At 33.0% G+C, this 11881-nt stretch overlaps 1 protein-coding gene and 1 long non-coding RNA gene across 2 annotated transcripts; one reads left to right on the forward strand and one right to left on the reverse strand.

The window, feature by feature from the left end:
• Window positions 1-1805: 1805 nt before the first annotated feature.
• Window positions 1806-6103, forward strand: LOC100878384 (ankyrin repeat domain-containing protein 54). Its single transcript, XM_003707777.3, has 4 exons — window positions 1806-2357; window positions 2643-2697; window positions 2804-3017; window positions 3197-6103. The coding sequence occupies exons 1-4, from the start codon at window positions 2037-2039 to the stop codon at window positions 3627-3629; spliced, it is 1023 nt and encodes a 340-aa protein (XP_003707825.1). The 5' UTR covers window positions 1806-2036; the 3' UTR covers window positions 3630-6103.
• LOC143265495 (uncharacterized) lies at window positions 1999-2805 on the reverse strand. The gene is made up of 2 exons (XR_013040109.1): window positions 2619-2805; window positions 1999-2543 (listed from the first exon to the last, which is right to left on the reverse strand). It is a non-coding gene; the product is annotated as an uncharacterized LOC143265495 (long non-coding RNA).
• Window positions 6104-11881: the final 5778 nt, after the last annotated feature.

The following is an 11881-nucleotide window of genomic DNA, read 5'->3' on the forward strand; positions in this document are numbered from 1 at the left end:
GGGACATTACCCAATCGCCAATCGCCGATTTTGATGCGCTTTGAGTATGATATAGAACGCAAAAAAATATTTGACACGTATTTTTTTTTATCGGCCATCGTCCATGCTGAAGGGGTGAAAATGGCCCCCAAAGTTGGGGTTGCAAAACATATTTTCTCGAATATCTCAGGAACTATTAGGCCTAGACAAAAAATTAAAAGCGCAAATTTTTCTGTTTTAGAAGGCCAATAATATGGCCTAAGTGGATTTTTGAAAAATTTATTTGTTTAAAAAATATGTTAAAAATTAATATTATTTTGCAAATTTTTTTAATAAACCTTTGTACTATTTTGATCAAATTTTACACATGTAAACTATAGGTCAAAAGACAAAATACGGATAAATTGGAATTTTTAATTTCGCTTGTGGAAAAAATATTATTGTCGTTGAAGTTATACGTACATTTTATACCTTCCGTTCGGTGCACAATTGATTTCTATACGCAATATTCTGGAAATTGTATTATATTACATTTTTTACACTAACTTATTTAAAAAAAGAATTTGAAGGTCCAAAGGTGCCTGTATAAAAATATGCCGTTTGAGTCAGATATCGCATTTGATCCGCGTTATGGGCGCGTACTGGTGGCAGTATTCGACGCACGGAGGATCTTAACGCGTAAATTGTACTTGTGCGAAGTGTAATATCTTCATAATGATGTAGAATACGTGCAATTAAAGGAATTACATCTGTTGATTAAGAATTGCTTTACGATTGTAAGATATATATTATTAGGTTGGAAAACTTTGAAAATACCACTTTTTTAATAATTTTTTAATTTTTTTAAATTTTGATAAGGAATATCATATCGCCAAATAAAACTTTGACAGTTTTAAGTATTAAAAAATCGCTACTGGATTAATACAACCTTCTGATGTATGTGGTTATAGAACATGGAAAAATTTCGCGCATTAAATATTAAATCTTTTGCAGAACGATCAGACTAATTTTGTATTTCATACGCTTCAGCTCGCTCTTGTAAAAAGTATTTTGACAATTATCTGAATAAATAGTTGGACTTAGATTTCTACACACCGCGAGCAGAGCGCTCAGCGCTCCACGGGTTAACTTACCCACATCCTAAAATCCCTAGACCGCGAACGGTAAAACGCAACAATGACTACGTTTCCATCGAGGGTCCAAATCGGGTCAGAGTCGGGTTAGAGTCGGGTTGGGGTGAACGCTTTTACGGTGGAAACACCAAAGGTTTAGTTGAACTCTACCCTACAAAATTTTAGGGTAGCGTTCAGTTGAGGTTCGGTGGAAACGACAAGAGTCGAGTTCGTGTTGCCAACATAACAAACCCAAATTGCATTGTGTATCACATGCTGTATTAATCGGTGTAGAAGAGGTTACTATTACTTTTTGTCGGTGATCTTGTAATCTGAGAAATAATTTTTGTATGTTATTTTGATATTGTAAAATTAATATTGCTCTCTTTTACATGTCAGAATATGGTAGTTGACTTTGTGCAGTTGGTAATGTTCAACCCTGCCGCAACTCCAACCCGCTACTCAAACCCGACTCTAACCCGACTCTGACCCGATTTGGACCCTCGATGGAAACATAGTCTATAAGACATATTTTTTCTATTTCAAATTTGTATACAATTTTATATTTTTATAAAAATAAAATATTTTATAATTATTTAATAATTGACATTATATGTTTATATTAAATAAAAAATGTTGCATTTATTAATAAAATCATCTTACACTTTTCAAATACTATTAACAATAATAGAAGTTAGAAACTAGAAATTATTTATTTGTTTTTTATGAAAAAAATATTTTTATCATAGAAACTAAAGAACTTTATTTGTAAAGAAGGTGGCGAAGAGTGACAAACCTCTAATCAGTGACAAACTTCAAATCTGTTATTATTTTCGTACAGACAATCATAGCACGCACGTAGTATGTCGTACATACACGGTGTAAGTTGGATTTAAGAGGTGAAGCGTTTTATTTCTAAAACGTCGGTGAACGTTTAAATGTAAAATGACATCTGTGGACTCAGGAATTGAAACGAGTAATAATTCGGACGATAGTTCAATTGCTCAAAATGAAGATATGTTAACAGATGAAATTAACACCGTCAGTTCAGCTGTTGCAACAATAAGCAGTACTCAAAATGATATACGTGACACTAAACCAGAAAATCTTCGTATTGAAATCGGATCGGATTGGTTGAAGTGTTCGCCAGGTGTTCGTTTATCACTTCCATCTTTAGTTTCAATAAATGAAAATTACAAATATCCCGAAGAAATTGAACATTCTACACCTACAAGTAGTTCAGGACTAATAATTCCTTCCTCAAGTGTACGTATCTTTTTTTGTATTGTGACATGTCCTTGATAGTAATGATATCTTCAATAATATTTTCAGTCGATGCTATGTTGTTTGTATACTTGTATATTTTAATTTACTCTTGATCTGTTGTTGAGTAACTTAAAATTGAAGAAAATGTATTGAAATAATAAATGCAGTTTTATCTTATGTTAATCCCTGCAAAAATTTTATAAAATTTATAGTATATAAACAAATATTTTTATTATATAACAAGTATAATGGACAGCTCACATGTAAAATGTTGATATGTTACAGGTTTCATATAAGTTTATTACACCACCACCAAAATATGCAACATTACCAAAAAAAAGTAAGTTAATTTTGTAAATTCTAAGATATATTTATAATTCATGTATATCTTTTTGTTCCAGTATAATTGAACTTTCATAATGATATTTTCTTGTTTCTTTTTATAGGTATTGTTCGTAGAAAAATAAGAGCAGTGCATATGTCACCTAGATATAATCCTGTTCTTTGGAATGGCCCTAGATATTCTATTACTGAACGCAGAATGAGAGCTGCAGCAGCCACAAATAATACTATTATGTTGAAGCACTTGTTAGACAGTGGTGCTTCACCTAACAATCATGATGAACAAGGACGAACTCCTCTTCATCTTGCATCTTGCAGGTAAGTTCAACAAATAATATCTAATCTGTAGTTATATTTATATTATTTAATGAATAAATTATAAATTTCATAAAATATGAATATGTAATCTTTTACATACTACAAAAGTATAAACAATTATGAATATTATTTAATATTAGTATGCTATAATAATACATGCAATAATCTTCATTTGACAGGGGTTACACAGAAATAGTACGTTTATTATTAGAACATGGTGCAGATCCTAATCGTCGTGATTGTGTAGGTAACATTCCATTGCACTTAGCTGCTGTGACTGGTAAAATATCTGTGGTTACACTTTTGTTAAATGCGGGGACGGATCTGTTATCTTTGGATCAGGAATGTTACAATCCATTAAAATTGGCACGGACAAAATTGAAATTGTTACAGAACTGTAAGGGAGAGGATATGCTGAGAATCAGAGAAGAAGTTGAGAATGTAAAAAGTATGTTGTTGGGATATTTACTAAAACAGAAAGTAATCCACAAAAAAATGGATACCTTAAGTACCTTTTGTTCACGCTTGTCTTTAAATAATCCACCTGATCAAATTCAAGATAATGTCAAAGGCTTATTGGCTAATCTAGATGCTCTTTCTATAACACAGTAATTAATCATGTGCGTTAACAGTTTATTTTGATCAATATTCATAAATTACGGATGATACAAAAATTGAAGAGGAGGTCAACAACATGTGTTAAATTTTCAACCATATCGTTATCATAATAAGTAAATTTTTTCGTAGTTAATCGATACCACACGATTAAAAATCTTTTATGATAAATATTTGTTAAATAATGATATATTAATTTATTCGTTTAATTATCGTCAAATAACGATAAAGTTGCAATGTACAAAATGAAATAGAATTGTGATGCAACTAATCAAGTGGATGCTATATCTATTCATTGAGTTACTTCAAATTAAAGTGTCATTATTATTACATCGGATGCTGTTATTTACATATCACTAATACACTAAATATTTTTTTTTGTTTAAATTGAATAGGTTCAAAAAATCGTTCTTGTTTACTATTAAATCATTTTTAACAAACGTTTTGCTCGTTTATTACTATTGGCTTGGTATTATATGCCCAAAATAATTCAATAAGGAAACTTTGATTACAAAAACATTTAAAGCTAATATTCTTATATGTTAAAAAATAGTTCAATTCTCGCATAACAATAAGTCATAAGTATGTCAAACTTCAGACTTTTACGGCTTATATTGTCATATTTAACACTTCGTATTGCCATGTTTAATGTTCGAAGTTTTTGGATGTAAGCCATAAGTAATTGAAAGCTCAAGTTTGGCCTCTAACTTCTGTTCCTCTCCGTCTTCTTAGCAATCACTATTTTGAATTAATTCACTTCATATAAATGCAAGTTCTTTTTAATATAAAATTCGTAGCATCTAATAACTTTTTAAATACAAATGTTTTCATATGGTGTAGGTTTAAAGAATGATACATATTTGCACTTGATTAAATGTTTTAGTTTATATTAATGTACAAATTGATGCTTTTTTTGTTTCATACGATTAATATATTAGATATGTGTGAAAATCGTGAAATAAATTGTCATATGAAATTAAAATTGTCAATGTTTACCTCGTAAATATATGGTTTGCTGAACTATATTACATATTACATTCAATAACATTCTCAAAAAAAAATAATACATATGTATATTAAATATGCACAATGTTTTATTGAAATTAATTCTTTCAAATATATTTGAAACAGTTGAAGACATTAATAAATATTTCATACGGAAGGTGAATGGTTTTAAATGCAAATAATATTATTTGATATAAGAAGTTTCTATGTAGGTGGATGAATAAAGGTTATATAAAAGTGTTTTATGATTTTTCAAATGAAAAATAAAATTTAAAATTGGAACATTTTATACTAAAATTTGTATTATTTCACAAACCGTGTATTTTTTTACATTGTATCCTAATGTTTTTTCTATGCAGAATGTTTCGAAAAACTAATCTGTATGAAAAAAGAATATATTTTAAAAAATATTCAAGAGGATTATTTTAAATGAAATACGTTGTACAATAAATTTAATGCATATGTATACAAAGTATAATCATTGTATGTTTTAAATATTGATTCTCTGTTAATTTCTATTATCTTAATACATTACTGAATACATTGCATATGTAATGTAATAAATTATATTATTCAAATTCATTTTTGAAAATTAAACAGATCAAATTGTACATCAAATTTTTTTGAAGTTCTTTTTTAATTTCTTTTTAAAATATTCTAATTTGTGATACGTAGTTCTATTAATTTGTAGTGACAACATTTTAATAAATACAATATTATGGAATGTTCAATTTGGTTCTTTCATTTCTGTCTTTGAATGGCGTTGAAGACATGTACCTTGAATGAATTCATCTCGATATATGCAATTCATGACATTAAAAAATAGTATAGCGCTTCATTTAATAAAATGAATTCACTTAAATTTTCACAAAAATAATATAAATACAAAACACTGGTATAGGAGTTTCCTTAAAATCTGTTATATACGAGATAAATATTGGTTTATATGTATTACTACGAACTCACTATTGATTGGGATTCGATTATTATAATCACGGATAATATTCTCAATCGGCTGTTGCTCTCATTATTCATCGATCATAAAACATTCTATGTAAAATTAAAAATAATTCAACAGTTAGGATCAAATTTCGAGTATTGTTATCAGCTATGATTGCTACAGTTGAGGATAAACGATAAGAATCCTTTGTAGAACTGCACTAAAGAACTCTTATCTTTGAAAATTAATTTTAACCTTAGCACGCGAACAACAATCACGAACAGTTGCAGATTTTTACTTTTATGTACAAAAATGTAATTTTGTGTTAAGTATATTATATTGCGACAAATATGTATCGTGCAAATATTATAATTGTTTATCATAATTTGAATTCAATAATGCAAACTTTTCATCAATTGTTTAATGTCATCAATCAATGTTATTACAAAAAATGACAAGTCCGAACGTGATCATAATGTGTGGATCTCACTGTAGTATTTGGCAAGTAAATAGAAACATAACTTAATGTATGCCTTTTATTTACCTAATATCATCTGTTATTGCATTTAATATGTTAGATACTTTGTCAAAAAGAGATGCGTTCCCAATTAAGGTGCTGGGGTAAGTGCCGAGAGGTCAAACTCAGTCCTCTTACCAAAGGCATCCCTGCCTCCCCACTACGTGGCCAGATCCTCCAGGAACAACGTCCCTATTCGACTAAGCAATTCAATAACGATCTATCTATCCTTTTCTACAATCTCAGGAACTAACAAAACACACAGCCCTGCGACATCTGATGACCATACGACTCCAAGTCAATAGCCATCATCTATCGCCACACTTGGACTCTCATAAACCACCTTTCGCTTAGACCTCACGCAGGCTATCCCTATCATAAATCGTTCGAAGTGTCACGTCCTCAATGAAGAACACTTTTTTTTAAAAAGAAACGATTTGCCGTTGATAGATCGTCAACGACAAATACTACTTTTATTTATTCACAATTATACAAATAAATTTGGGTAAACACTCCTAAACACAAATACTTAACTACCATTGGTCAGTAAACAAAACGGTGAACAGTTCGTTTCGCGTATATTATTATTAGTCTCGCGCCGCTGCGCGTTCGCTCTATATATTCCTAATATGCTGATTCTCCACGTTTGAGAAATCCGCATTATCAGCGTCTGTGACACCTTCCCCCTAATTTTTAAGATTTTGACAATCTGTTTTTAATTGCAAAATCGGTTTTATGTATTGCGCCGATTTGTCTAATGATAGGAAGTTCAGAAGGTAATGGTGGTGATATGGGAATTGGTTCATCTGGCGTAAATCTTACGGAATATGCATTGTTCTGTAGCGGCTAGCTATAAATTTGTAAATTTTGTAAATAGCTTGTTAACGTGCAAACGGCTAGCACGGTTTATGACAGGGACGACAGCGGAACTGTTTTTGAGGAAACCGTTTTAGAATTTTTAGTGAAAGCATGACCGTACTTAGAATTTTGCCAACGGTCTCAACAGTAAAACGCTTAAGTGTCATAAACCCTGGGTTTCCCCGTGGGCCTGCAACGAGAGGTCAAGCGACCATCAGCTGGCCGCGTAGCTGACCTAGGGCCCGGGGAAATTCCGCTGCGTTGCCACCTTTACCAGCAAACGCACCCCCGTCAAATCGTACCCCCGCTTCAAGGAAGCGTGCTTCGGGCATAAGAGGGAGGTCGTACGATTTGGCGGGATTTAGGTTTTCTCTAATTGGTTAACCCCACCTATTCGGGGGTTGGCCTAGCGTAAAGCATAGGTTTTAATAACGCGAGACTTTAGCGCAAGGAGTTAGTAAAAGGTCCGCAAAGAAAATAGTTAAAAGTTAAAAGAGTAATCTTGCAAGAGTCGGAGAAGCAAGATAAGTCTTAAATAAAGCCAGCAGAAAAACGCAACTCTTGTGATTCATTTAAAACACGCAACCCACTTCTAAAGTTCGTTGGGGTACTATGGAAACAATTTATGAATACTTGAGTGCAAGGGTTCGTTAGTGTTTTGAAAAGGGAGGTTACTAATCTGTGGATTTTGAATTTATAGGCAATGTAAATTGTCAGTATACCGATAGCTACGTATCCTGCGTATCGTAATCCGTCCATGGTTTGTTCGTATATAGTCCTCGTCCTTCTGTGTTCTGATAGGAGTTGTATCTGGTCATCTATTTCGTCTAATGTATTTCCTAGCGTTTTTAATTTGTGTGCGTTCAAATGGCGAGAATCGTCGAGTCGGATCAGAGGAAGGTCTGTTATTTTTAACCGACTTCGAAAAAGGTGGAGGTTACTCAATTCGATCAGTATATTTTTTTTTTTTTTTTTTTATTATTATTATTTTCTATGTGTGCCCGCCGATTACGCCTAGCTGGATGCACCGATTGGAACGAAACCTTTTGCATCTGGTAGGTTCTGACTCCCCATTGGTACCATTATCAAAAAATTTTTCATTTTTTAATTGCAAAGTGTTGTTATTGCAAGAAAACCGGCAACTTTTGAAATAAACTTTTCTCGATTTTAGTGCGCTTTTAATATCTTATCACGGACATGATTCTGAACAATTTTGTTCATATACAAATTTCGCGGAAAGCTTTAGTTTTCGAGATATTAGTGAAAAATTGTTGAAAATTTTTGAAATCAACTTTGGACGATTTTAATGTCTTTTTAATATGTTATCAGGGGCACGATTCTGAACAACTTTTTCCTTACCCGCAATTAAGGGGAAGCTTTAGTTTTTGAGTTATTAGCGAAAAACTATTGTTACTAATATATCGAATTCTGCGTACGCCTTCGTGTCTCTGGTGGTGTATGAGTCAACATGCAGTCGCCGATTTTCTACTGTTTCTACAGACACGTCTTGTCGGCCGAAAATCAGTATACATGTATAATAACTATTGTTATTGCAAAATCCTATTCTTTGGTATTGTTGTGTAAGAAATGTCTCACAGTATCCTATACAATTCTCCCCATTCCACTAAAAAGCGTGAAATAAAATAATTTTAAGGAAAAAAATACGCCGACTTCGAAATGCACTAAAAAGTATAAAATAATTTCTATTTCCTAATGAAGTAATTTCTATTTCATTCAATCATACAATTACGTAAGAGATATGAATGAAACCTATTTACTCGTTAGGTAGCATATTAAATGCATTTCAACCTTTTCGGAGGCGGCGCAAAATTAAGAATACCTCAGTATTTTCGCCTCCGAAAAGGTTGAAATGCATTTAATACGCTACCTAACGAGTAAATAGGTTTCATTCATATCTGTTACGTAATTGTATGATTGAATGAAATAGAAATTACTTCATTAGGAAATAGAAATTATTTTATACTTTTTAGTGCATTTCGAAGTCGGTGTATTTTTTTTCTTAAAATTATTTTATTAATGTTGTATCTTTCAGTCTGTCTTCTAGTTCTGTATTGTTTAGGATACTTCGTAATGTAATGTCCAAGGAGGTGTTTATTGTAGCTTTGTTTTCAGGTTGTAAAATTATGTCTTCGGTAATGCCTTGACAGTCGGGTCGTATGGTTAATAGTATTGTTCCTGAAATTTCTACATTCCTGGGTTTTTTATCAGGGCAAATGATGTGTAATGTATCCGTTGTGGGAATTGTTGCTAACCATTGTGTGTTAGATTTCAACTGAATCCAAAGTGTCTTTTGAAATTTCGCATATCGTATGGTGCATGTATTGCTGTCCGATTTGAATACACTATGTCCTGTAGTGTAATAAGTTTGTTAAACAAGCGTCTTTGTGAGCTACAGAATAGTCTGGCGTCTGTCGTTTGCATATATGAAATTTGTTACTACGTTTACATCTGTTCAATGATTCGTTGTCAGTAGTGGAGAAGGTTGTTTGGATCGTGTTTAATATGATATACTCGTCTGGGGGATCATAAAAGTAGAAAGTTTCTGGAGTTTTTTTATGGGGAATAGGAATTACTCTATATGCGTTGTACATTTGAGTTTCAAGTAATGGGATATGTAGGATGTAGACAAGCCTGTTTTTTATGTATGCCATCGTTATTTCGCTAATGTCAATAAGAGTAGTAAAACTAGTTATTTCTAATGGAATGGGGAGGGTGTCTTCAGGTAGATTAGTTTTTCTAAGCGCGTTGAATAAAACGTCTGGAGACAGAAGTTGAGGATGTATTATGCCATGCTTACTATCTGCAATGGCGTTCATTAAATTATTTACATCTTCGCTATAGTCATTGACAATGTTAGTTAACTCTAATGCTAATTCCTCAAGTTCGATCTCGTATTCATTTCTCGCGGATACATTGTAAAGTTTTTCGTTATTGATGTCTATCGCAGTTAGTTTAGATTTAAAGGCTCTAACATTTTCTAAGTTATCTAATATTTGCGTTTTCATTATGTGCGTCTGATTTTTTACTAATCGAGCTATCGTACCTATATCATCATGCAATTTGTCAATTTCTGTGTTGTAATATTCTCCATCTGCAGACGAAAGCGTGCCGAATAGAATTTTACTTACTTCCCCTATTGGATTAAATATTCCACGTTTTCTTCGAAAGTTAGCGCGACCTATTAAGCGATCTATTTGTTCTTGTTGTTTCCTAATCCGATTTATTTTAACACCTAAATATGTTATAATTTTCTCTGCCCTACATACTGTGTTATGTCTTATACATAATTGCTTAAGTCTTATTACATGTGAGGTTAATACTTCTTTCTTATTATCTAATTCGCTTATCTCTATAAACGCGATGATCCTCCAGGTTTCGTGGTACATCCGGATTTTGGAGAGGTGTTCCAGATATATTGGTGCATCGTCAGTAATATGGGACACCGCGTATGAATTATCCTCTGGAGGTGCTTGGCCCTGGATCCCAAGCAGGAACAGGAACAGGCTCAACACTTGCCGCATCAGGTGCAGGATTCGCTAACTTTAACCTATCAACATGTACAATTTCAGATCGGTTATTTTTGCCTAATATTTTAACGTTATGTGATGATAAAATTTCTATAATCGGATATGGTCCTAAATATAAGGGGTCCGTCTTGGTCCTTCGACCATGGTTTTGTAGATACACCATGTCTCCCACTTGGTACTTAGGGCTGCGTTTTATAATTTTATTGTCATAAATTCCCTTGTATTTTTCCTTTGCTCGCGTTATGTTCTCTTTCGCTCTGCTTAACTGAGATTCTAGGTGCATTTTCAATTCTTTAAGATATTCTTCGCCCGTTGTTCCTAATCTCGGTGACCTAAAGCTGTTAGGTAGGTTAGCCTTTCTCCCAAATGTCAGTTCGTAAGGGGAAAATCCTGTTGCTTCGTGAGTTGCTGTATTATATGAAAGCGACGCTAATTTGATAAATTCGTCCCAGTCGGTCCAGTTTTGATTTACGTAGTATCTAAGATATTCTTTTATCGTGTGGTGTGCCCTCTCAAGACTACCATTCGATTGTGGCCTGTAGGTAGTTGTTCGAATGGGTTTTATTTTGAGCATTCTCTCTAATTCCGTCATTAGCTTGCCTCCAATGCTGTGCTGGTTATCTGAAAGAATTTCTTCTGGAAATCCATAAATTGATAAGTATTCTTTCACGAGGCCCTCTGCTATTGATTTAGCCGTTATGTCCTGTAGTGCAATTAGTGATATGAATTTAGTCAATTGATCTTGAATTGTTAAAATGTAGCGATTTCCTATGTTAGTTTTCGGTAGTGGTCCTAATATGTCGATAGCGATCTTTTGATGGGCTTCTACTGGTGTATCCGTTATTAACAGTTCTTGTTTTGCTTTAGTCCGCTCATCTTTATTCTTCTCACAAGATTGACAGTGAGATATTTCTTCCTGAACCTCAGACTTTTTCACTGAGGGTGCTACTTCCCCGGTTTTGTTTAACGTCTTAAAAATACCTGCATGACCGGCTGTTGGTGATTCATGTATTTGTTTTATTAATAGTTTTTTGTCTAGTGGAATTGTTTCATTCGCGATGATGTGTACGCAAATACTTGTATCCTTGAAAATAAAATCTACGAGGTTGTACAGATTTTGTTGCTCCGCTTTTGATAACTCATTGTGAATTATTAGAATATTTTTCGTTCCCTTTAGGTGTTCTGCAATCTTTATCTTTTGGAAATTACTAAATACATCCTCTAATTTGTTTCCTTTCGATAGAGTGTTGGGAATTAGCCACTTCCCTTGGTCGTGCTTCAATGTTTCTATTTCCGTCAGGATTACTGTAACGTGTGGTGTTAGTGGGTATTTGTTCAAGTGAGCTAAGGCTGCCAAAGGTTTTTTACTTAACTGCGTAAA

The sequence above is a fragment of the Megachile rotundata genome, chromosome 12 (genome assembly GCF_050947335.1).
Source record: "Megachile rotundata isolate GNS110a chromosome 12, iyMegRotu1, whole genome shotgun sequence".
Classification (NCBI taxonomy): domain Eukaryota; kingdom Metazoa; phylum Arthropoda; class Insecta; order Hymenoptera; family Megachilidae; genus Megachile; species Megachile rotundata.

Excerpts from the sequence above, each read along its gene's own strand:
- LOC100878384 (XM_003707777.3), top strand. The coding sequence starts at position 2,037 with ATGACATCTGTGGACTCAGGAATTGAAACGAGTAATAATTCGGACGAT. Across the intron at positions 2,358-2,642 it reads TAATAATTCCTTCCTCAAGT|GTTTCATATAAGTTTATTAC; the intron begins GTACGTATCTTT and ends GATATGTTACAG. Across the intron at positions 2,698-2,803 it reads TGCAACATTACCAAAAAAAA|GTATTGTTCGTAGAAAAATA; the intron begins GTAAGTTAATTT and ends TTCTTTTTATAG.